Raw genomic sequence first — 27429 nt, 5'->3', positions numbered from 1 at the left:
CGGGCGTTCGCCGCCAGTTGACCAATGGGAGCGCGCGTTACGTGCTCGCCTTTGCGGGGGGGGGGGTTGAGCGAAGGGGCGGGGCCACGGGTTCCGAGGGCGGGGGCCTCCCCCCCCCCGCGGCCGCTCCCTCCAGCAGCCAGCTGGCCACGGTGACCATTCAGTGTCCCGGGCTCTAGTGGACAACCCCAGTGTCAAATCCCCGCTCCTAGCTCCAGCCTCCAGTGTCAAGCGCCAGTGGTCCAGCTCCTAGCCCCAGTGTCCAGCCTCCAGCTCCCTAGCTCATTAGAGTTTGTCGCTTACTCCAGCTCCATTCTCCAGGCTCCCAGCTCCCTCCAAGCCCAGCTGTACCGCTCCCTCTAGCTCCTTCAATTGCAATCAACCCCCTTCCTCCAGATACAGGATCCCAATATCTCCATCCCATCCCAATCGTTCTGCCCCCACCCCCAGCTGGCTGGCTCACTCCACTCCAGCCGCTGCTCTCAGGGTGCCGCCCCACCCGCTTGCCCCCCTCCCCACCACCACCACCATCGCTCCCTTCTCCAAGGTCCCACTCACATCTCCTGCATCCTCCCCCAGTCACTCGCTCGTGGCTCTCTTGGACATTCCCGCCTGTCCGACCGTTCTCCAATCGGGCTCCTCCGCCCCGTGTCTCTCGTTACACCGCCTCCCCTCCATTCAGCCCTCCTCACCCCCCAGACCCCCTCTTGCTCACGCCCGGGTTCCCCTCTCCTCCTCCTCCTGCTCCACCCCAACCGATCGCAACCAGCCCAGCGCCACCAGCCCGGTCCTTCGCGTCTGCCGTGCGCCGTCATCGCCACCACCACCAGCAGCAGCATCATCGTCGTCCCGTGAGAGGAGGAGGGTGGTGGTGGTGGTGGGTGGTGGTGGTGGGGGGGATGGCAGAGCCGCTGTGTCAGCTGCTCGGGGAGCGGCTGCTGCGGCCCGTGAGCTGTGAGGACGGCGGTGCGGCAGGAGCCCAGCCCGGGCCCGAGGTGGCCGGCGCCGTGGCCGCTGCGGTGGCCCCGGGAGTTGGTGACCTCCCCACGGCGTCGCTGGCCGGCGAGGGCCTCTCCACCGTGGGGCTGTTCTTCTCTGCGCAGTGGTGCCCGCCATGCCGCGCGTTCACGCCGCTGCTCGCGGACTTCTACCGCAAGCTGCGGGAGCGCCTCGAGGTGGTGCTCGTCTCGTCCGACACGGACGCTCAGCAGTGGACGGAGCACAGGCAGCACATGCCCTGGCCCGCTCTGCCCTTCGATGACCGGCAGCGTAAGGTGAGAATGGTGCTGAACGGTGAGGGTTTGCTAGAACGGTGGGGGTTTGCTAGAATGAACGGTGAGGGTTTGGAAGTATGTTGGTGAGAGGAAGGTGGTGAGGGAGTGGTGGGGGAGGTGGTGAGGAGCTGTTATGAGATGGGATGAAAAAGGTGAGACTGAGAGTAAGGAGAGGGGGGAATGTGAAAATTATAATAAATCAGATTAAAGGTGAGGGGGTGGGTGGGGGATAAAATAGAGGGGTGAGATGAATGGATGGAGTAAGGTGAGGGAGGTTTTGGTGGGTCTCGAGGTGGGAATCCATACACCCACAGGGTTGCAATGGAACACTGACCAACAGTAGCATCCTCTGAGTAATTGACCCTTAACCAGGTTAGAAGCTATTGAGACTGCATGGGGGACATGTGGACATCAAGTAAAAAAATGCTTCAACATTATCGAGGATTATATTGGGCACAGTCGAGCGTACATTTGGCAGATATGCTGGGTTGGCCTGGAGTTGATCATTTTTCAGAAGGGTTTCACGTTGAAATATTCGACCAATTCCTTTTTAATGGGAGTTTTGTATGAGCTAAGAACCAGAGTACCTGGAGAAAAATCATCATTGAGAGGATAACACTCAAAGCTCCTAGCAGATTAGTTTATTAATCCATTTGCTGTACTGCCATCTGGCCACCATGCAGTGTGTTGCGTTTGGAATTTTAATTTAAAAAGCTGCAGATCATAAATTTGTGAGATGCCAAACACACTGGCACACATTCTAATACAGTCCCCTCCTGCAAGTGTCTTGAGACCTTTAGGCTTTACTGGATAAACAATATAACTTTTTCAACCACCGTCAATATTACCACGGTCAAATCCACCATTACCAACTTGATTAACTTTACTATCCATCACCAACGGCACCATTCATATTATTACCATCATCACTCTTAGCTTTGGCACGATCAAATCCACAATCACGTTACTGATGCTACCTTCATATATTCCACTCTGATCATATCATCTTTAATGGTACCATCAGCTCCACTGTCTATACACTACACCGTCACTCATCCCACCCTCACCTCCCCCATTGAACACTCCACCGTGAATAACTACACCATCTTTAGATCTCCATCACTACCTTCACGTTCACAATGCACCACCATTGCTACCTTAACCGTCACTCTTGCCAATTCTACCATCACCACCACCATCACCTTCATCACTAGTATCAGCATTACAATCAACTTCACCACCAGCATCTTTATGATCACCCCCACATGTCTCCTTTAGCCTGTACTTCCCCTCTGTGCCTCGCTTAGTCCGGTGATTGACACCTGATGTCAGCCACAATCAATTATCTGCTCGCCAATTCATCCCTGGTGGTTGTCAGTCAATCAATTCCCGCTGTGAGATCCCCGGTTTATTTCCACATGGAGCTCTATTGTGACAGGCGAGACTGCACCGTAGCTGCCTTATCGCCTCGTCTGCCATCCTTGTCATCCACACTCCGCATTGATTTGACCACTAAGGCTCTGCGTCTCCCGCCACATCCTGGCAACTTCTTATCGGCCAGTCCCAGACTCATCTTAAGAGACAGACTCATCACAGAGCAAGTAACAGACACAAAGACCCATCACAGACCTATTTCAAGAGTTAGACCCACGCAGAGACCCATCACACAGCCATCACAGACAGATCACCCATGACAGATCAAATAGCGGACACACTCATTATAAACACAGGTCAACGATAGAGACATAAACCCATTATCCTACCATCAAATAGACAGACTCATTGCATTGGAGACCTACCACATAGACAATCCCATCACAGACCAAATCACAGACACATACTCATTATGTAGACATAAACTCATCATGGGTTCATTACAGACACACACCGTTTAGAGACACATATCCCTTCCAGATCTGCCATAAAGACACAGACCCATCAAAAACACAGAGGCCCATCACAATTACTCACATTCATCACAAACACACACCCATCATAAGCCCATCATGTACAAATATCACACGTACATATCCATCACAGATTTCTCAGAGTTGTGCACCCATCATCACCGTTCACCGGCTCATGGCATCGCACAGTGCAGTGCGCCTTTTATCGCAATGATGTCCATGACTGCATTCTGTCCTATCGTTTCTCTGTAAATGTCACTTTAAAATCCTTTCTTGGGCCTAACGGTCGCTCAGCCTGGAAAAAATCAACTGGACAAATATTCCTGTTTTTCTCAGCCACTGCACAGGAAAATATATCTGCTTTCTACAAGTCACTTGCAGTGTTCTTGGCTGCCCACGCTCTCCCGTAGAAGGACCATTGCCTGAAACGTTCGCCTATTTTTTGCCTTTGTTTGAAGGCATTTGTTAGTGAAGAACACCTGGTGTTTGAGGGGCATATTTGGTCTGTACACCACTGCCTCCTCAGGTTATATTAGTAATACAAACATTTGTGTTTCGTGTCGAAGTGTTTCCTGCAAGCAGTAAATTAATTGCACCTACGCAAAGATTTACACTCGTAACAGGTACACTAAAGGCCCCGTGGAATGCACTCATTGCGCACTATGTTGCCTTTGCTGCGTTGCCTTGATCACAACGCATGTGCTGCGGCGTAATGACAGGTTATTCTCAAGCTTTATTGTTTGCTATGGGTCGGGTTTATTGCTTTATGTTAGCACTCGGTGTGCTGTAAAATGTAAGCATGGCAACATCCACGTCCATACCAATACATTTGATCAATCTGGCTAAAAGGACTCATGGTTGATTTAATTGATACCTCTCAGAGAGTGGAATTTTCATGCAGCAGCCATCGTCGTTGCCGTACTCATGATCATCAGTAATCCCAGGCGTCTGTAAAGCTGCCCATACTGGAAAATGCTTCTGCCTCTAATTGGTATTTTTTCTGGGGCTTACAAGGCCATGATACATACATTCGGGCAATGTTATGGCAAGCAGCACCAGCAACATTCATTTACTATGACCAGTTATGGCCACTTGTATGGAAATGGCATAAAGTGATGGAATTCGCTTCAGAAAACAATTGTACGGCAATCAATTCGAAAGAGCATTGCTGATAACGGTCGTTGGTGATGATCGACCTTAACTTCTGGATTAATTTGTGCACTACATCCATGGATAGGAAAGATGGCACGGACAGCTTTTTGGGGTTAGGACTTCCATTTGGAGTATTTTATAGAGTATCAGTATTTAATATACAGTAAACGCAACCTGAAAACAGCTGTGCTTTCAATGTGAGGTCTACCAGGGGCTACTGGTTACACGGCCGTGATAATTAACAGTAATAACCATGCCACTTATCCGCGAAAGCCTTATCGAAGAGTCTAAAGGCTTTTTAGGAGGGTCCTGGATTTGCATGTGTGGCCCGTTTCTTTTATTAACGAGTGACACCAAATTCTCCTTTTCAAATAACCAAAGTCTGAAATGTGGTAATTCATACCAAAAGGTGCTTGTCATCGCTACTTTGATCCAGAGCGACCTAATTATATACCTACGTAGGATAAATGCTGTAGACCACAAATTGGTCGTGTGTGCATTCAGGTGCATGTGTGTAGCAATGTTGAAAAGTGATCCCTTTCAACAACTTTTCACAAGTGTTCTCGAGTGTACCCCCAGTATGGACAAAGAAACCCGTGGTGTATTGCGGGGATATCAGAGTTAGTTCTGCGACATCATCTTTCAGGGCCGTACACTGACACAGAGTGGTGCAACTCACACGAGTGAGAGTTTAAAACCAAAATGTCATCCTCTGCAATGATGTCAAACTTTATTTCAATGTTTTCCCAAAAAATATTAACTTTGAAATGTACTCACAGCCAAGCGGTGGACACGTGTAGGCATGCACGTGGATATTGATCACGATTTGCAGCAACAGCAGTTGCCTACAAGTGGGGTGACGTGGAAGCTGCGCGTAGTTGAAGCCATCGCGCAATTAGATGCGCATTAACATGTGCTCCCCAGCCGCAGCAGATTCTGCGGAAAAATCAATGGATCAATGTCAGGGTGGACGTGGGGCCAGCGTGGATAACTACAGTGGGAATGGAGGCGGAATGCGTAGCATAAACACTCGACTGACCGCCTGAGAAGACAGCCTGTGAAGAAAGAGCGTTCTGTCCTCGGTCAACCAAAAAACCGTACCTGTTACGTAAGAAAATCTAAATGGATTGTCGCGAAACAGTTTTAACCAAAGCGTTAAGAATATCTACTGCCTTCTCCTGAGTTATCATTGGTCCTATATTTGAGACATCGTTATAACCTGTGTTACAAGAGTGGTTCAACTGAGCCGATTTATTTCCCTTCGTGTGAAAGGTTTAAGCCAGGCATGTCCAAAGTCCGGCCCGTGGGCCAATCATGGCCCGCGGTCAGATTTCATACGGCCTGCAGCTTCGGTCTTATAATGTGTTAGTTATGGCTCGCCAGCTCTGTCAGAATAAATACATCATAAAAATCATGGAAATTTAAGGTATTTTATACAGTTTGTTCAATGTTATCTGACTGAATGAAAGGCAGAATTGGGTTTGTAGAGTTGTTCCCGTCTGCCTGAGTGGCTTATATTTGATTACATTGTCATTTGAAAAATAAAGGTAATTGTGACAATGAATTTTTTTTTATAACAGTGTGTATTTCCACGTAACTTTTGTGGTTAAAACAATGTCAAAAGGATCTGTTGGCCCCCGGGCATCTTCACTTTATCAAATGTGGCCCTCTTTGCAAAAAGTTTGGACACCCCTGGTTTAAGTGAACCATCTCACCAGAGGGAACGTTTGAACCCTCCTCAGAGCAATTAAATAAAATGTATTTACACTGGCTTAAAACTACTTTCATGATACACACATCACTAATATTTTTTGCATTTGCAGACTTTAAAACACGCTAAATATTTTTAGGGGAATTTTTTCAATCGGATGTGAATTTGAAATTGTTGCGGTTTGGGATGACAGGAATTTGCAGAATCCTCAACAAGTGTTCGCCATCTTACAGTGTTTCACGAGATAGATTATTATCTCCACAGTGCGTGGTTGCCATGCTCTGTTGACCGTTTACATTCTCAGCGACCTCGTTAATGGGCCTCCTTTTACCGTCTCATTCAGAGGCTGCGAACCCAGAGCTCGCAACTGGCCAAGCGTCCCGTGCATGCGCTTGCCATCCTCTGCTGTAAGCGCCTGCTCCAGGGCTGTCAAAACAATGTGCGTTTTTGCGGGTCGCTCGCTTGACTTCCTCCTCGGCGTAATGCTGAGGCTTAGACGTGGCACGTGTGAGGAGGTCGGACAGCTTAGGGGGCTAATACCGTGTCAGAGACGCCGAGCCGGGCACCACTGAGAGCCCGGGTTCGAATCCAGGCTACAACCACATGTGGTTGAACTGGGTTCTCAAGTGTCGTGAGGTGGTGACCTATGTTTGGTTGGCTATGGCGGCATGAAAAAAATGCAATAAAATGAATTTTTAGAAAATTTTAATTAGGATTTTTTTAGGAAATTCTATCTGAGAAATAAAATAATTTTGCTTTGATTGCTGTGGAGTGCATTACTGTAGCAGGGCATGCGAAGTGCCACGTGGTGCGAATAAGAAGCCTTTAAATCGACTTCGGATGCTGTGTATGCTTCCACCGTCAAGAGGCCGTTCGAAAAACGTGCAGCGTTGTGCACTGCCAGAGTTTCAAATGGAAAATTCTTCGTCTGATGACATGACGGTTAGAATATAATTGGTGGGGGGTGGGGGAACACATTTTTTAAGCTGACGCGCGTCACATTTCATCAGAAGCGTGTGTGGAGGTCGCCCGCTTGCTGTTGGGGTCACAGAAGCTTCCCTCCCGAGCCGTGCGGTGCGGAGGATCTCCAGTCCGTGTAGACTGAGACCCCAGCTGAGGCCGCGTTTAACCTCGGACCGTGGTGATATTTGAAGTCAAATAAGAGACTGCGTGCTTGCCTTGCGGGGGGCATGCTGTGCAGTTTATCCGCTCATCCTTGTGATACGTTTGTTTGAAAAACAGCTTCTGAGACCTCCGCTGTTATGCATTATTTTTCCGTCTTAATTGCTAACCCACATCCTGTGGTTTATCCACTGAGAGCTCGGTGTGATGAGTTAATACATGCCCGTTATGTCTGAAACCTGTCACGGCACATTGTGCGTCTTTAGATGACGGCAATTGCACACATCTTTTTGTACGGATCCACGAGTCGGCTAATAGCGTGGATGGTCGGTAGCACTTATTCGTCTACACGCTTGTGCACTCTATTATTTAGGTCTAAATAATAATGTTTTTCCTTACTGAGCCTTAGCCTTTTGGAGACCCATCCAATAGACAATCAGGAGGGGCCTTCTACATTCGGGATGTTTGGCTAATTCCTTTAGCGAGTGTTGGTTTGCCTTGTACGTGTAAACCAGAGTAACCAGACTCATTCTCTCACAGCTGTCAGGCGCACTCGAGCTGCAAGTTGTTTTTCTTCCCCCAACCAACACATTCATTATGGTGCTATGTTTAATTATTTTCAAGGCATATTCAAATGGCAACTCATAATTGGGCATATAAATTAAATGGCAATTAGTGTGAAATATGTGTGTGCAATGAGCAGGGTTTCAGCAGTTCGTGTAACCGACACCATTTTGTCGTGTCCCTCTCATTAGCAGTGTCTACTGCGGCCCTCGACGTCAAAATCCCCAGCGTCCCGCACGGCTCCTGCCAACTCTTGGCGCGTGGGACGGCGCCGACTGCACAAGCAGAGAGGCTTTTGTTTAATTAAGAACACACGCGACCCCAATGAAAAGCAAATCGCAGGGCGGTGGCTTCATTCGGTTCAGCTCGTAACTTCTGAGACTTGAAAACAGCCTCGACACAAAGTCGGAGGATTATCTTACCCCCCCCCACCCATGCTCCCCAGGATAAAGGTGGATTTTAGACAAACAGATTGTGCCTATTCCGCAAGCTAATGCTCTTTTCTGGAAGCGCTTCAGCCTGGGCTCGGCTCTGCTCGTTATCCCCGCAGTTAAGGAGTCGAGACTTGTCCGAGGTCTTGGTATCGGCCGGGCACAGCGGGTGAGCTTCTCGGGGGGGGGGGGGAGGGGGGGGGATTACCTATGGAAGCTCTGCTGCTGCTCGCGGGAGGAGCCCCCGTGTCGTGCCATGCCATGGGAAGCCACGCGTGCCCACGGCAGGCTAGCGGGTTCCGTGCGATGCGGCCGCGCACCTGGGAGCAATCTGCCGTTCGAGTTGACGGGGCGAGGTTAGGGGAGAGCTCGTGCTTAAGGAAGCGCTTAATTGAAGTTGCGTGCTTGCACATGTACAGTGCGTAAACATGCACTGGCGGGCGCTTGGATGAGGTTCGCAGTCGTGCGGAAGTGACTGCGTGGGTCGCCCACCCGCACAGGCAGCTTCCCCCCCTGGCTGCTCCCTAGGACCTCGTGAAAACCGCTGACTGCATGTTTCCGCGTTCCTTTATTGCATCTGCATTGTGATTTGAATTGTGGCTGATAACTGCCTTTCAGGTCGAGACGTGGTTTGGCGTCTTTATTTGAGCCACGTCTTCCATGTTTAAAACGTATGGTGGCCGGACGAGAGCGCTGAGCCGGTAGGCACAGCTTAGATCACGGGTTTAAGTTTGGGCTTCAGCAGCCTGTGATTAAATCGGGGAAAAGTTTTGAAATGTAATTCTTGTCGGCCGCAATGGTATATAAAGTGCTGTCTGCAACTCTTATCCGCTCTATCTTTCTATGTTTTTGATTAAGGGCCAATGCCTGAAACGTTGCATAGTATATGCTCTTCTTTTTGGGGCATTGTTATTGACAGTTTTTTGGTGATTTTTTTTCTTCGTCATTTGTTCTTTGTGGAGTATTGCCAGTGCAGTGTCACCCAATAATTTGTACATTAACTATGCCATCAAGTACCATGAGTTGATGGTTTCAGCTCAGTTACTAGTGACTACGAACAAGAAGCCATCAATTTAGGATTTTCACTTAATTTGACAAAATTCCAACTGCGAATAATAATACAAAAAATATCTTGCCTGTCATCCGACGGACACCTCGAGCAGGATGCATGGAAAAAGAGTACAGTGCCCCTAGTGTGTGGACAAGAGGTCAATTTAAAGGATCTCAGACGTCGCATTCTGATATCTGCCACATCCATTCTGTAATACGGGGTGATGCACTTTCTCTGCAAGAGTTCCCAGCGGATAGCTTTTCGGCTCATAATCTGACGCTAAGAGCACGGTGGGAATAATTCTGAAAAAAGAGAAAGTTAAGGAATTTAGACGCAACAAAGTCCATTTGTTTAACTTTCTGGAGTTTTGCTAGCCTGAGAAAGTGTAAAAAAATCAAGAGTGATATCCTCTGCAGACTACAATGCAACATGCAGCTCTGCAGGAGAGTGCAGTCACGTCTCCGAAGCATGTTCTTCTCACACAGCCCCTCCCGCATACCCTCCTCGCCCAAGGGACAATGAGAAAATGCCGTTTGTGCGCTGGTTGTGTGGTTCCCAGTTTAGCTCTGCGTGCATTCTCATTAAATTTGATTTTTTTTTAAACTCCATAAATGTTGACACATTCTTGTCGGTGTCTGGAAAGTATAAATGCTGAGATGGGTTGTGGCTGCCGTGGCACACAGCGTTGGTTGCGTGCGTGTGTGCCTAAGTGTGTACGTATATAATCTCATCCCTGATTGCCTAGAGCACGGGTCCCTGCCAGATTACATTTGCCATGAGGGCGTGCGTGTGTGGTATTGGAGGGCTCTTGCTGGTGCCGTTAGTCATGCCGTGGGTGCAGCAGCGTTCCTGAGTGGAGCCTAGCTTGGTGGCGCTGGTGGTCTGGTCGGCCCTCCCTGGCTCCCACGTGTCTGTCTACCAGGTGCTGTCGACTGTTAGAGAGGGCGCAGGGCTCAGCGGCTCGTCAACAGATTGATAAAAGTTCAACCTGTCACAGTCGTAAATGAGGAACAGGCAAGGGTCAGAGTTTGAACCTGATGGGAGAGGAATGACGGAGATGAAAAGATTTAATTTTCTTATTAGTGATGGCAGTTGTCAGCTTCGGGCTTATCCCCGTGTTTCCCACCACTTGCTAACCATGATGGCTTCTTCTCATTTGTTTGACAGGATGCATTGGCTTTGCCTGTCTGAAACTTGGACGTTTCTTTCCCCTGGCTCAGAAGCATTCTACACCGGGGTTATGTGTCAGCTCCAGGCTCAACTATGAGCCCTCTTTGTAGCAGCAGTAGCAGCTGCAACTTGAGAGTCTTGAGTCAGGGGTGCAGGGTAGGCTCGGAGCTCCGAGTTGGTGGCCCGGGCTCGCTGCTTTAATCCCCAGCCTGACCCTGGGGTACTTTGATCTGGTGATCTGCAGCGACAAGAAAGACTGGGTTAGAGGAAAGCCCCTATGCTGACTCAATCTTGCTTAATTTATTTGTCAGGGCACTAAAGGAACTTGGAGTTGTCAAAGTATCAGAGCAGCATCTTCATGTGTAGTAGTAATCATAATGATGCCCTCTTGTCAACCAGGGAAGCTTCACGAAGCACTCAAAACGTTTCCAGGAGTTCCTTGGATTGGGATGTGTGGCTAAATTCCATGAATGAGTGTTTTTCTTCATGTGGGAGGAAACTGATAACCGGGGAAAACAATCCTGAGCACGAGGTAAATCCTACACAGATAGATTAAAAATCCACTGATTGCCGTCTTGTAGCCCAGTTTGTATTGGGGCTGATGTTAACTGCGGAAACCCCATGTCGATTCTTATAGCTCACGATACATGTTTTGAATTGTACGCCCAAGAATCAGAATTTTAAAAATGTGTTGTACGTTTCGAGTTAACGGAACCTCTCCAGCCACTAGAGGCCACTACATTCATCGCATTGTTCTAAGGAAGACTTAATTCTTGACTCGTATCGTGACAATTGACCGATTGCCAATGGTGGTGAGTTGTTACAGCCCTGGTGGACACTCACTTTCCCACATTAGTACTGGTACCCAGAGGACAACCGTGTGATATTCAATAGGCAAAGCGAACGTGTAACTGTAGCCAGGTCGTGCAGGATTGCAGCGGCAGGGACCACTTGGTAAGGAGCGAGAGAAACGGCCGAGGAATTCCGCAGCGTAGCAGAACGGGAAACAGTGACTGCTCAGGCCCCCCAGGCCAGCCAACCTCCCAAGGCGCTCCGTGGAAGAAAAAAAAAGCCAGAAAGGAAAAGGACGGCAACCGGCGGGCGGTCTGTCGCTGGCTTCTTTCAGCCACTTGCGCACTGGGGCGCCGGGTTGAGAGCGTGGTGGAGTCGCGTGAAAAGAACCAGGTGCCCTCTCGTTGGCTCGCCCACGATATTCCGATTGACCGAGATGTTTGGAGGCGAGATAAATAAATAATTGGGGCTAAATTTGCCAGATAAAACAACACACACACACGCACAAAAATGCGTTGTGCCTTGTGGCAGTATAGCACAACATTTCTTGGCCTAATGTGTGTTTTTTCAGGCAGCGCCAGCCGCTCCAGGGTGAATTTATTGGCGTGCGCTTATCTGGGTTGTACACAAACTGTGCGTGCCCGAAAGTCGTAAACCCACTCCACCGTGGCTTTTGCTTGTGGGGCTGTTGCGTCTTTGGTTGATAGCAAACATTTTAGGTTTTTTTTGTCGTTTAGGCTCTTTGAGGGCTTCGGGAGACCTGTGCCATGGGGTCACGAAAAAGGTAAAAGTGCAAGGACAGACATAATAATTGTGGTTTTGGACGCAGTGCCCCCCAAAGAAAATGCGGTGTCTGTTTTTCTCTGGCACAGTGTCTGGACAGCAGGGGTCTTGGCTGTTGCCTAGCGACAGTCTGGTTGGTGATTCCCAGGGGGGAAAGGGGGGCTAATGAGAGAAACGTCCTCCCCACTCCTGATGCCTTTTCTCCCGAGACCAACCGGTGCGGCATGCAAACACACCGTTACATACACCGTCACACACCGTCACGTCGTTCCCACATACCGTCACACACCGTCACACACACACCGTCACACACACACCATCACGTCGTCCCCACACCCCGTTACACACACCATCACACACACACCGTCACACACATACTATCACACACACACCGTCACACACACACACACCGTCACACACACCACGTCACACACACACCGTCACACATATACCGTCACACACACCGTCACATACACCGTCACATACACCGTCACACACACACCGTCACATACACTGTCACACACACACACCGTCACACAAACACCGTCACACACACACCGTCACACACACACACACACCGTCACGGAGTCTGCACACACCAACACACACACTACGACACGTGGTCTCCACATACACCGACACAGTGTCTCGTCCAGGGCTAGAGCGATTCACTTCCCTCCACCCCACCACCTTGGCGATTTGACAATGCAATACTGCGACTGCGTAGGTTTGTGTGGTTACGCTGTGTAGCTGTTCGATGGGTTGAGCCGTGCATCGTTCGGCACAATGTCCAACGTTTTTCTCCTCGTGCTGGGTGCTTCTTCAGGAAGTTGTGCTTTCACGGCTGTGATTTGTTTTGGGACCGATTGTTTTTTAATACATTGCGGTGAATGTTGACGCCAATTGCAGCTTCGGAGGAGATGTCAACCCATTGAACACAACACATGAATCTCAACCCATTGATTCTTACACGCGCAATTCGATGCATGTATCATGAGCTTAAGAGTCGATATTTATTGATGGGTCGTTCCACCCACGGTCTCCGCGTGCACTGTCGACACACAGGCACCACAGCACGCGGTCAACACTATTTCCATTCAGGAATGTTTATTATAAAAATTTATGCTTTTCTTGCCCTTATTTTTACCGCCTCATTTGTAATGCTTCTCATTTTTTCGCGTTGCATTTGTTTAGTTTTGTCTGCTCCATGAGCCTCAATGTAACAATAATATAATTTACATATGTCAATATAGTTTGTTGAAATGTATGATAAGCCATTCAATGCATGTATTGTGAGCATAAACAACTCTTCTAATCAATACTTTTATTCCTACATTCATTAAAGGCATTCTTGTATTTCATGGTTTAATGTGCCTACATAAACGCACGTATTGTGTGTAAACCATGCCGGTAATAACGTACTTAGTGTCATATTTTTGTAAAAGCGTGTGTCGTGTCTACCCTGTCCCATGTTGACACAGGCTGCAGTGAGTGTGTGTCGCACCTAGGAAAGTTATCGGCAGTGAAAGTTGATCCTGCGCGTCTTTGCGGTGGCGGTGTTGCCTGGTGCAGTCATGACGAGTGACGCTAATCCCCCTGAGCGTCACCCCCACGCCACCGCCACCGCACACCTGCGTTAGCGACAGTCGGGGTGGCAGCCGAGGGCCGGCGTGGGTCAGAGTCGCGTTCCGTCTTTACTGAGCAACATCACTCACACCGGAATCCTGAAAAACTAAAGAATAACCCCGTACGTACGTGTTGCTGTATAGATTAATGTGCTCTTCCTGCCTCCAGTTCCCCCCCCCACCCCAATTTTGGCTAGGGGTGTTTAAATCGGGCGTTGAGCCTCAGGAATTTCCACCAACTCGTAAGAACCCTGAAATCTTGTGCCACATGAGGCCTGCCTGGCGCAAGCGTGACTGAGCGGTGCCAACCCCCCACTGCACCCCGGCATGTTAATCTTATAATTTTTTCAACGCTGCACTTGCGAAATATGATTTTATCAGCCTTTTTTTTCTCCCCCCTCCGCTCTTGTGTATTTGACTAATGATGTAGAAAAATATTGTTTCGCTGAATAAACGCAAGGCCCTCTGGCTTTGCCGCTGGAACCCGTTTTGTGACGCGACTCCCTGCTCCGTGCCCCGTGCTGCTTTACCGGCGTGGCGAACACTCTTTATGAAACTCGATAGTCGTTTCTGAATTCAACACCCACGCTGGGGCCCGGCTGTAAAGGGCTTAATACCAAAAGATCGAGACTGTAAACTTGTGTGCGCTCCCCGGGAGGCGTCGTTCTACAGAGGCAGCGCCGACCGTTTGCGACCCCTGAATTCATTGTGTTTGGTTGGACGCGACCCCCCGCGACCTCTCTTAAAATCCCAGCGTGTTTTATTGACACCATTCAACTCCAGGAAGTGTCGTGGGCACCTCTGGCTGGGGGTGGTGAGGAGTGAGCGGTGTACCCCCACCCCACCCATCGCAAGACTGTGTGCATCGTCACTGGCACCACTGGATGGGGTTATGCAGAGGGAGCAGAGCAGAGGGGGTTGTGCGGGTTCTGGCGTTTGGAAACCACACTCTCGTACGCATACACGTTCATGGGGCCTCATCCCAACGGTGCTGTGTGTGTGTGGCGTCTTCATGTGCGAGCACAAAATACCAAGCAAATTGGACTCCTGCCCGAGTTGACTTTCCAGCAGATGAAGCATAATCACGACAGGTGTGACAAGGCGGCCGGAGGTGACACGGGTGAACGCCGGAACGTCACAATATTGGCACTGCTGGAACGCGCTTGTTTAAACACGCAACAACAAAGAGCGGCCTGCAGAAGATTTCGTGCTACGAGGACTTGCAGCGATAACAGGAAGCGCGTGCATTGTGCACGGAGACGTGCGCGTCATGTGTGCACGAGAAGGTGGCGCCATCGCCAACGTGCAGTTCCCGCCGCAGCCTGCGATTGTACAAACGCTGCGCGCAGCGCAGTCCCAGCGCAGTCATGGCTTCGAACGGAGCCCCGCTTGTCGCCGTTGTGTCCACATCAGAGACACCATGAGAAAAGCGGTTTTGGAACTTGACAAAAAAACAAACAAAATGCTTATCACATGGCAGTCTCATTCACAATGGAGATAATTTGTTGTTTTGAAAATAAGCAACACTGTGCTTTGAAAATAGTGGCGCTCTGTATATCCATCGGATGTGCGGTTGCCATTGACCGTGAAATGCCGTCTACTGCTGTCACGGCTGTGATGGCTGGCACAGCACGCGCTATTTGTTATTCAGACGAGCAGACAGCCAAGCACAGGCGTGCATCTCTGAGCGCTATCTGCAACTCTTTGCCAGGGTGGGGGCGGCAAGGAGTAGCTCGTTCTGTCAAGGGAGGGGGGGGTGATGTGGCGAGAGGTGCAGCGCTTGGCACAGCGGCTCAACGGTGCTCGGGCACACAAAGGAGCGGAGTAACGCGATCGGAGCTGCCGTCCACTCCAAGGAAATCCAGCGGCTGTAAACGATGAAAGGGCGCGATGCAATTTGTAGCATGACGGCGCGCACGGCGTGGGGGATCGTGTTGCCGGGCACCCCGCGTGTCGCCAGGAGGCCGGGCTAGCGGGCTAGGGATGCGCTCGTGCTGCGTGTGCTGCGAGAGGCCCCTTCCTACAGCAAGCTGTGTCAACAGAGACGGCCGCTTTGGGTTTGGGGAAGTGTTTTATGACTCCTCAGGAAGTTGTTTGGAGAGAAAAAAATAAATGAAAGATTTTTTTTTGTTCAGGAAACTCTGGAGCGGTTGAGTTGTATTTATTATGCGAGTCAAAATGTATTTTTATTGTACGTGTAATCAAATTGTTTTGGACTGATCCCAACATTTGCTGCGAATGTAGCGGTGAGAGAACTTGCAGAGCGTACTGCATAGCGTGCTTAAAGCGACATCTGAAATGCATTCCTTTTGCGTGTTGTCATCGATCTCTGTTTGCAGTTCAACTTGTGCCGAAAGTTTAAGATCACGGGCATCCCTTCTCTCGTCTTCCTGGACGCCAAATCAGGCCGAGTCATCACCAAGAACGGTGTGGCGCTAGTGTCTGAGGATCCCAATGGTGAGCACGCCACTGCCATCACTGCTTGGCCCGTCCATGCCCAACACTTTTCTCATATTTTATTTATTCCTCTTTACGAATTCATTCTCGCTCTCACTCATCACGAGTTCCACCCCACATGCATGCTGCTTGGACGGAGTTGAAGACTAATTTTCAATTCACCGTGTTGAGTCAAGTAAGGCCTGAAATATTTCTGTAAATGTGCAATCCTGTGTTTGGGCGCATCAACCAATTGCCATGAACGAACGTCGTGATAAATCGGCGCAATTGTGGAGCAACCATCACCAGCGATCTACACCGGCAACAGTTGCCACAGAATATAGTGGCCTTTAAATAGAACTCCGTCATTATATCTGTACAACTCGCCGTAATTGCTCGTGCTAAATGCATTGCCGGTGAAGCTTGCTGATGATGAGGATTGCACTAAAATTTCTCATATAGCATGGCCTTAACAGATGGTGAAACTTTGCCGAGTAGCTCAGGTCCCTCCTCCTCCTACCCCTGCTGACAGATTGCCCCTTTTGCTCCCCCTGAGTATTCGGTTCCCGGCCACTGCCAAATATTTGGCGAGATGTTCCCGTGTGTTTAAACTGCGCACTGTAAATACACTTAATAGGTGGAGTGAAAGTCCGGCGGTGTTGAGCTTGTCGCCCGCAGGTTCCGCGCTCTCTCGCGAAATGTGTTCGGGGGAAGGTGTGAGGGGGTCGGGGGGCGAGTGGTGCGTCCATGCACCGTACGTGACGGCCAAGGTTTTGCGATCGCTTTCTACTCCAGGCCTCGAGTTCCCGTGGACCCCCAAGCCCTTCAGCCAGGTGATCGCGGGGCCCTTGCTGAGGTCGTCAGGTGAAAGCGTCGACTACGCGAGCCTGGAAGGACACTTTATTGGGATGTACTTTGCTGCCAACTGGGTAAGCGGTGGGGTTATGTTGATCTGGTCAGCTTGTCGAAGGTCAGAGGGAAGGGCCCTTTGCTTTGTTTTTTTCCCCACACAACTCGGAGTGCAATGGTTTTACAGTCTTTTCACAACGATTGCCTTCGTTGACGAATATACTGCACCGCGGCAGTTTGTGTGTGTGTGTGTGTACAGTGTATAATGATTGTGCCCGCAGTCAAGCCTGCGGTGTGCAACACAGCCAAGGGGGGGGGGGGGGGTGAGGGTGTCGCGTTTCAAACCCGCTTTGGCTTTTCATTGATTGGGAACTGCGCTCGCTTGCTGCAAGTGACAGGGCAGGCGTGCGCCGGGAGCCCCAGCTGTCACGCCGCCAGGGTGGGGGTTTAGCAAAAAAAGGAAGAGGGGTGGGGGAGGTTTCTTCGTGAACTTTTTTCACCGAGGTTACACTCCATCAGAGAGGTACACAGCTGTCTTGCTCATGCGGGCGCGCGTGCGTGCTAAAATTACTCGGGATGTGCGCCCGAACGTGGCGCCTGGTGAAGGTGCACGCTGCACGCTGCACACTGCACGTTGCACGCTGCACGCTGCATGCTGCACGCTGCTCTACCCTGCACACGCAAACGTCTGCAGGCGCTGCCGCGACGGGAAGCCTGTTTTTCAGGCTCTGCTGTGGTGGGGCGGTGGTGTTGTCCATTGTGTGTGTGTGCCCCCAATGTGCCGTGATGATTCAACGTGGGCTTCTTGGCAGCACTGGCCGATCGCTTCTTTTTCCGTTTCTGTGAATTGGTGAAGAATAACGAGTGCAGCTGCAAAACCCATTAAAATAGTTCTCTCGGTTCTGTACCGTGACCCCCTCCTAAGAGACTCGGCGCTACCAGAGAGCACGTTAATTATCAGTGAGTGGATGAGGCATCGCTGCAGAGTGACGTGTCTGCCCCTGTGCTCTGGGTTTCCCTTGGGGTCACGCGTGTGTTTGAGTGCACGCTCCCTATGGGTAGTGGTGGCACTGTGGTGCCCACAGTTCACGACTAACCTGGCGACCTGAATTCTATTCATGGCTGTTTTCATTCAGCCACGGCTAACAGCAGTGGCAAGTGGTATCAGAACTTATCTTGGGTCTCCCCTGGGTTAAATCGGCCACATACGAGTACCTGAATTGGTTGTTAAATAGCAATGGGGACACAGAGGTGGCCAGGTATGATTTTGGTGTCAACACACCCCCTTGTGCTCAGTATCTTAAGTGCTCACAACAGTAGTTGCTCTAACAGTCTGCACGGCTATATGGGATAACTTTGTCTTTGTCCGTGTTTCTAGTGCCCTCCGTGTAAGTCCTTCACGCCCATGCTGCTGGAGGTGTACAGGAGGGTCCGCGAGTCCGGGAAGAAGTTTGAGATCATTTTTGTAAGTTCAGACAGGTGAGCTCGCTCAGCGCTCTCGGTGTGCCACGCTCTCCGGGACCCTCGCGTTATGCGTCGACGCCAGCTTAGACGTACAGACACCGCACAGACACCGCACAGGCACCGCACAGGCATATGGATGCTGCCCCATACACAAACGAGTCGCGAGGAGAGTGGTGATGGTTGTCACAGCATGCGTTGTCTTGACGCTGTCAATTATCGCTCAGTTAGCAAATCATGCCAATCCCACTATTCAAACGCGGCGAATCCACCACAAGATAGCTGTGTTTGCAATACAACACCCGTTCGATAGTAACCATGTGTGCAGACTGCCCTGGTAGCTAGAACGCGCTGGCCGCCCTGCACAATTCAGCTCGTCTGTACAGCATCCTGAGATACGGTTGCATTTAGATACCTTGTAAATCCACATTGCATTACTGTATATTATAATCGTGTGAGGCTCAGAGGACCGGCGCGACGCATGTCTGTGATTTACCCCAGGTCAGACGAGTCCTTTGCGCAGTACTTTGGCGAGATGCCCTGGCTGTCGGTGCCGTACGCCGACACGGCACGGCGGCTTAACCTCAGCAAGCTCTACGGCATCCAGGGTAACGAGCAGCCCCTCTCCTCCCATACACCCTTCCTGCTCCCTCCCTCCCTCTCACTCTCCCCTTACTCTCCACTCCCTCCTTCCCTCTCCCATCACTGCATTAACACTCCTATCCTCTCTCCTCACTCTCTCCTCACTCTGCTCTCCAACTCCCCTTCCATCCTCACTCTCCCCACCCTTCCATCACACACAGTGGAGAGTGTGGTTTTTGTCCGGCAAGAATCGTGCCAAACGGGAGCGCTGTAGCAGAGTCGGGAGTGTTTTCGTGTATTTGCACTGACATCACGGGTCTTCCTGAACCTGCTTTTATAAAAGTTATTAATGCGTCAGTGGGGAATGCATTCGAAGTGAAGAGACAGAGGTTTTTAGGCTATTGGGGGTGGTTTTTTCAAATAAATTTTTGTCTTTTTGCCAATTTTATTCTATTTGTGCTGACGGCGTTAGTTCATGATTGAGTGGCCATTTGCAATTTTTGGAGTGCAGTGCATCACCCCATGTTAGAGGGTGGCCTGTGGAAGCAAATATCACGCCACTGTTTTTGAGATCTCACACCGTGCTCAGAAAAATGTGTCAAGGAAAATGATGTTCAATTCTCAAAGCTGGAATTTAGCCAATCTGAGTGAAAAACCAATGTTAGTGGGCACTCAGTGGTGAGCAGGCTGAGGCTGTCAACTTACTACATTTTAGAATCCAGTTTCATCAGAACTCAATCTATACGTGTCTAAAGAGCTGTGTGAATCTATGAATCTCCATTTAAGTCTACGAGTCTCTCTATAAAACAGTGGCTATCTATGCGAGTCCATGGGTTTCTTTGTCAGTCACTGGTGACTGGGGCTGAGATTATCAACTCACAAAACTTAAGAACTAATTTTCATCATGAGCCGCCAAAAGCTGGCTTCAAACCCAAGTTCTCCAGCTGTGCTGATTTACCCCTCTGAACCCTGACCCCGCGTGTCTCCAGGCATCCCAGCGCTCGTCATGCTGGATGTGGACCGGAGCGTGATCACTCCTGCGGCGCGCGTTTCCATCATGGACGATCGCGAGGGCCGGCTCTTCCCGTGGTTCCCGCGTGCCCTGAGCATGCTGAGCGCTGCCAACGCCGAGATCCTCAACCAGGAGCCGGCGCTCGTGCTCTTTGTCGGTGAGGGCCCCTTGGTGTGCCGTGCCAGGAGCTTGTGTCTCCTATTGCGCGTTGTCAGTGCCGGTCGTTGCATTTAGCAAACGTGTTCATGTCAAATCGGCTCGCGTTCAGGTGCTTGGTGGATTATTGCATTGCAGGATTGTGAGAGGTGGCGACGGCTTGGGAGGCCTTCTGCAAATCATGGCTGATGATGATTATGATGGTGTTAGTGCCTGAAAATCAGACAGCCGGTATCGAGTGGGAAAGCTGTGGGCCACTGCAGAGTTTTGCATAAAAACTGACATGGAGGGTAATGGCAATTCACTTTTGCAAATGTATTTGGTCGTCTCACGGAGTGGTGTTTTCGCAAGGACGGTAGTGGCTGATGTGATATTTGTTGCACAAGCACCATTGCTGATGGAGCTGCAGTCAACTTTGGCAGATTCCTTCTTCTACCAATCTGCCCATGAGACCCCGATCCCGCTGCGTCCCACATTGGAATCTTTACCATTGTTGACTTTGGTTTACTACCCTTTGTCCTGTCCCACCCGTGTCCCACCTATGCAGCCTGTGTCCTCAATTTATATAATCCTGGTAGCAACAAACCTAGGCTGGTCTCTTTTTACCTAGCTCTCTCTGGCTAAGGATTGCTGTAATGTTTTGCATGTTTGTGCTGAGTTGCTGCAATGCAGTCGGAACTAATGAAATAGTGACGCGAATCACTTTGGTATTCCTTCTGAAAATCATTAAGTCAATTTGTCTGGAGTCTGAGAAAAAGGTTTTCGCTACAGTACAATTACATTTTAATCCTTACATCGAGTTGTTTGAATTGTAATTACAATGCATAACTATCATTGTGTGTTTGCAATGAGTGCGTACATTTGTGTGCTTCTGGTAGTTGTGAAGTCCAATCTTTGTTATCCTCAACTCCTAAACATTAACAATAAATGCTCAATGATTTGCCCCAACTCCGATTCGATGTATTAGGCACGATTCCTTTCACAAATTGATTATTTTGTTTGTAATGTCTCGTTTATGTGCAATTTGTAACGTCTCATATGCACACTGATTCCAACGTACTGCCTTGTTTTGTTTCGGTTATATAAATTATTCCATTTGCTTCAATGTACATTTACGTATATATTGTGAACGATTCTTACGCGTGCAACTCAGCACATGCAGCGTGAGCGCAATACGCGATTTTAATCTAAATAATCATTTGCAAGCTCATTAAACAAAGCAAATGTCGCCATGTGGGGCGTGTACAGACTCTAACGAGGAGGAAGAGCTGGAGCCCGTGAGACAGATGCTGCAGCCGATAGCGGAGCAGGTGATCGCTGAGTACAAGCAGCGGGGGGAGGAGCAGCCGCTCCACTTCTTCTACGCCGGAGAGGTGAGGCCTCCCAGCATCATCCACACTCACCTACACCACTCACCTCTACCCACCCACTCCCACCTATACCCACCCACACTCACCTACACCACCCACACTCACCTACACCACACACACTCACCTACACCACACACACTCACCTACACCACACACACTCACCTACACCACACACACTCACCTACACCACACACACTCACCTACACCACACACACTCACCTACACCACCCACACTCACCTACACCACACACACTCACCTATACCCACCCACACCACTAACCACGCACACTCACCTACACCACACACACTCACCTACACCACACACACTCGCCTACACCACAGACACTCACCTACACCCACAGACACTCACCTACACCCACACACACTCACCTACACCACACACACACCACTAACCACCCACACTCACCTACACCACACACACAGTCACCTACACCACCCACACTCACCTACACCACAGACACTCACCTACACCCACACACACTCACCTCTACTCACCCACACTCACCACTAATCACCCACACTCACCTACACCACGCACACTCACCTACACCACACACACTCACCTACACCACACACATTCACCTACACCACACACACTCACCTACACCACCCACACTCACCTACACCACACACACTCACCTATACCCACCCACACCACTAACCACCCACACTCACCTACACCCACCCACACTCACCTATACCCACCTCTACCCACCTACACCACCCACACTCACCTACACCACAGACACTCACCTACACCCACAGACACTCACCTACACCCACACACACTCACCTACACCACACACACACACACCACTAACCACCCACACTCACCTACACCACGCACACTCACCTACACCACACACACTCGCCTACACCACACACACTCACCTACACCACCCACACTCACCTACACCACCCACACTCTCCTACACCACATAGACTCAGCTCTACCAACCCACACTCACCTATACCCACCCACACCCACCACTAACCACCCACACTCACCTCTACCCACCCACACTCACCTATACCCACCTCTACCCACCTACACCACCCATACTCACCTATACCCACCCATACTCGCCTTTACTCACACCCACCACTAACCACGCACACTCACCTCTACCAACCCACACTCACCTATACCCACCTCTACCCACCTATACCCACCCACACCCACCTATACCCACCCACACTCACCTCTACCCAACCACACTCACCTATACCCACCCACACTCACCTATACCCACCCACACTCACCTCTACCCACCCACACTCACCTCTACCCAACCACACTCACCTATACCCACCCACACTCACCTATACCCACCCACACTCACCTCTACCCACCCACACTCACCTCTACCCACCCACACTCACCTCTACCCACCCACACTCACCTATACCCACCCACACTCACCTCTACCCACCCACACTCACCTATACCCACCCACACTCACCTATACCCACCCACACCCACCTCTACCCACCCACACTCACCTCTACCCACCCACACTCACCCAGACCCACCCACACTCACCTATACCCACCCACACCCACCTCGACCCACCCACACTCACCTCTACCCACCCACACTCACCCAGACCCACCCACACTCGCCTCTACCCACCCACACCCACCTACACCCACCTCTACCCACCCACACTCACCTACACCCACCTCTACCCACCCACACTCACCTATACCCACCCACACCCACCTATACCCACCCACACTCACCTATACCCACCCACACCCACCTATACCCACCTACACCCACGCCGAACCCTCTAAAACCCACCTACACCTCCTACACGGCACCGTACCAGCAGTAGGGTTACTGGCGATATGGCGATAGTGTGATACATCGTACGATACAAGGTACACGATAATCGTATCATCTTTTCTGATTATTTTATATTGATTACCATTGTGTTTTGCTTGAATATTTTTTCGTGACAATTATTCAATCACAACAGCAGAATAGTTTCAGGTGTATAATGATTTAATTATTTAAATGACTACTTTTAAAGTGTTTTTTTAGTCATTGACGGAATGGTGATTGTATGACGTAATAATTTTTGTAGTTCATTTAATTATTTGTGTCTTGTATAATTGACAGCATGTACATTATAAATGTTATAGATTGTAAAGTTACATTAATAATATGACTTATGTGGCAGGCTTATGTTGAGCGAACTGCAATTGCATAAGAGTTACGTAACTTTTGTTCATAACAGAAGTACAGAAAGCACAAACAGAATACAGTACAAGTTTGAAATACATTGAGGGGAAACTGATATTGTGATATTTGTCATATTGTGAAATTTGATGTCGCCTATCATATCGTGAAAAATTATATTGCTGCGACTCTAGCCAGCGATCGCAGGAGTGGACAGCGCCGTGCTTGATTCATGGCTCGGCTTCCCTTGGATGCACGAGACTGTACAGTCGATGCCACTGGCAGAAAAGCATCACTCACTCTATATGCGAGTGATCTATAGCCTGGATGTGTCAGGTGCGAGCAACACGAGAATGGACCGTGCGAGATTAGTATCCCAGCGTGTGACCCCTTTGGCTTGTGTTCGTGTGAAGACATTCATTTAAAAAAATGTCTTCTCCCCGTGCAAATAAACTCGCCAGCACCTCGCTGCCCAGTGGAATGGGGTTTTAAAAAAAGTAATTTGAAGAACGTTTGTGACGGCTAATTTTAAAACTCGATTGTAAAATTCACGACCAGGAGACAAAGGAAATATTTGAGTGCATCATTGTTTGAGCTGCGGTTACTATTGTATAATTTAATGCAACATTCTTCACCATAGAAGCCTGATTCATTAGAGAGGAATTCATGGCTCAATCTCTGGGAGGCTGCCCGTGTGCAGAATGTCGGCTGGTTTTTGGTTTCACGTTGCATATTTCTGAAACGTTCTCATGGGGGAGTGCGCCGATTCCGAGCAGGCAGTGGTTTCGAGTGACACGGTTTATACAACTCTCCGGGTGTCCCCGAAACCTATCTCCTCACATCAGATGTGCGTGCAGACACGTGGGATAGAATGCTCCTCCGTCGCTGCACACGAGGAGTGTATTCTGCCCGTCCGTGCCTTCCGCTTCACGCTTCACTCCTAACGCGACGCGATCGCTGAATACATTTGTTTTTCCTTGAACAACCACGCACATTATTAGCATTTCAATTTCAGCCATCAACCGGCAAAAAGTCGTTTTAACCTTTGCTTTGGCCAAGTCTGTACAATGGGGAAGTATTGTAAGTCCACATGATAGATTTGGCTTCAACGTTACACATTTTTTAAGTCGGTGTTACAGTATATTTTGCAGAGTTATTTGTATATTTTATTCTACTTTTGTGTAAATGTTAAAGTTAATATTGGCACGAATTAGCTTTGTTATATAACTTATATATATATATATTTTTTAACGAGACTGAGAGTTGAATAAGACAACCCATACATCGTATGTTACACAAATGCACAGCACAAAGTTAATTTCTTCGTGTTGATTGCCGAGTCATGGCTGCGTGTCTGACTTGGGCCGCCTATTGGTCTGATCATCTGGCTGCGCGTCTGACTGTTGGCCTCCTATTTTCGGTTTGGCTGCTCAGGACGACATGGCAGACTCAATCCGTGACTTCACAGCGCTGCCGGATTGTGCGCCACTCCTAGCCATCCTGGACATCCCGGCGCGTGTCAAGTACGTGAAGGATGCCGAGGAGCTGACAGGCCACGTCATCTCCGAATTTGTGGGCGACTACCTGCACGGCAAGCTGCAGGCCGAGCCCATCTGAGGAGCTCGAGGGCACGTGGGAACCCTCCCCAGAGAAACTGAGAGATCTCTCTTGGCCGAGCGTGGAGAACGGACCGTGACCGAAAACAACTGCGGAGCCACCTTGATTGGGTTCAGATGAGAACACTGACACTTGATCGATGGCCGCACATGAGTAGTCACCGATTGAGATGGGAAACGAAACCTCTTAAGGAAACGCGGCATGGACGGATGTACGATGGTGGCGAACACCAGCATAGATCTATCACCCCCATCCACATCCCCTAGGGGCTACTGCAGGCAGATTCATCACTTATAACGGTTTTGTTATGATAGCAGAGACACACCATTCTCTAAGGTACAGCACGTGCATTGCACGGATTTAGGTGAAGTAACGTGAGTGGAGTATGCAGCGCGAGGAAGGTAAAAGTCTGGTGACGCACAAAACCAGCATCGTCCCTTTAGGTGCCACAGGACCTCGGCGTCCCGGCCTCCAAATGAACACGACCCGTAGTTTAACGTCCACCAATGAATAAATATTTTTTGTCGAAGGGAGAGTTTAATTTGAAAATAATGAATTCGACGTTTTAAATTGTTTATATTGTTGGTATGCAGTAATTGTGGGTCTGGGCGAGCGAAGTATCCAGGCGGACGCGAAACCCAACGCGGGTTTCACGACCGACGCCCACATTTCTCCAGCAGTTTTAACTAGTCGACGATTACCTCTATGTACGACCATCTTATTACAGTGGTCATATTTCTCCGATCCTGTTGCCTTGAAGTCCATCGACACAAAACACCATTTGTACATAACCACAACACATTACAACACAGACCCACACCTGTGACCACTGCCCACGACAGGTCCCATCATTCACTTGCAGTAACTGCTGTCATTAACATTTGTTCCATTCAAAGGCAGAAACCTTTGATCAGTCCAGTGGCTATTTATACCTATTGTAACGTGTAGAGTAGGCGTTCACTTAAGAGTAAACACTATCGGTGAAACTGCCCAATGCACACTGTCGGAGCGTGCATGGTGTTTTAGAGTTTTTGAAAAAAATGCAGATTTTTTTTCACTTTTTCGAAGGTTATCCTGTTTCTCCTGTCTCCCATTGTCCTAGTCTGCGTTGTACCAAGAGGTTGTCATCGACGATGCGGTGGCTGTGTTGTTTTCTTGCAGAACTTTTCCAGTCGTCGGCGCACCTTTTGACACCAGTATTCATTGCTGTACTTTGATGAGAATTGCCTGTTTTTTATTTCGTTTTCTAGGTTCTACAACATTTGTGCATAACATGTGTTTTACCTTTATGGCGTACTGTTACACACAAAAAGGTTACTGCTATGCATTCAATAAAACAAGCTGAACTATGAAATTGGTGATGCGCACGACACGCAAATACACATTCGTGAGCTGTCACTGTTGCCATTTGCAGAACACTGGTGATATTAGATAATGCGGTAGAAATTTTACGTCAATGAAAAGGGTTTTAAAATTATTCTCGTATAGTTAGAAAATTACACTTTTCCTCATACAGCAGTTGCTTATTAAACCAACCTTATTTTAAACGAAAGAAAATGTTATACTGCATTGGCAGTGGTGCACAAGCACAAAGAACAAAGAACTCAACACATTGATAAATACCACTGCCCGTTTTCATAATAGTGCTCCATTTCAAGAAGGACGCTTGCCCAAAACATTGCCCAGTATACATTTTAGAGTGAGGTGGGTGCTCTGCAGTGGAATGGTAAGGTGGGATGACTGGTTGTCACGTGCATAGTGGGGTGTGGTGACGTGTGTGCACGCGCCATGTTAGTAGGGTGACAAGCTGTGTGTGTCACGTGGTTAGTAGGGTGACGAGGTGTGTGTGTATCAAGTGCATAATGGGGTGACGAGGTGTGTGTGTGCCACGTGGTTTGTAGGGTGACTGTGTGTGCCATGTGCTCAGTGGGGTGATAAAGTGTGTGTGTCACGTGCATAGTGGGGGTGACAATGTGTGTGTGCTTAGTGGGGGTGACCTGGCGTGTTGTCGTCTGGGCAGTAGTATCACTCAGGGAAGCATCCTCACTCACCCCTGGGCAGGGGGGGGTTAGCGGTGTGGGTGGCGGGGTGCCCTGTGCCATGGGCCCAGGAGGGGGGGGGGAGAGAGACACGTGGTCCTCAATCACTCAGAGGGGCA

General features: G+C 49.5%; 1 protein-coding gene across 1 annotated transcript; it reads left to right on the top strand.

The window, feature by feature from the left end:
• The first annotated feature begins 282 nt into the window (after positions 1 to 282).
• NXN (nucleoredoxin) lies at positions 283 to 26625 on the top strand. Its single transcript, XM_078611783.1, has 8 exons — positions 283 to 1274; positions 15922 to 16039; positions 16814 to 16947; positions 18246 to 18346; positions 18830 to 18936; positions 19900 to 20079; positions 21327 to 21451; positions 25089 to 26625. Exons 1-8 carry the CDS (start codon positions 900 to 902, stop codon positions 25269 to 25271), a joined length of 1323 nt encoding a protein of 440 aa, XP_078467909.1. The 5' UTR covers positions 283 to 899; the 3' UTR covers positions 25272 to 26625.
• The last annotated feature ends 804 nt before the right edge of the window (positions 26626 to 27429 follow it).

The sequence above is a fragment of the Lampetra planeri genome, chromosome 37, assembly GCF_965212315.1.
Source record: "Lampetra planeri chromosome 37, kcLamPlan1.2.h2, whole genome shotgun sequence".
Lineage (NCBI taxonomy): Eukaryota > Metazoa > Chordata > Hyperoartia > Petromyzontiformes > Petromyzontidae > Lampetra > Lampetra planeri.
The sequence above is the reverse complement of the archived record's forward strand: the minus strand, read 5'-3'. Positions and strand labels throughout refer to the sequence as shown.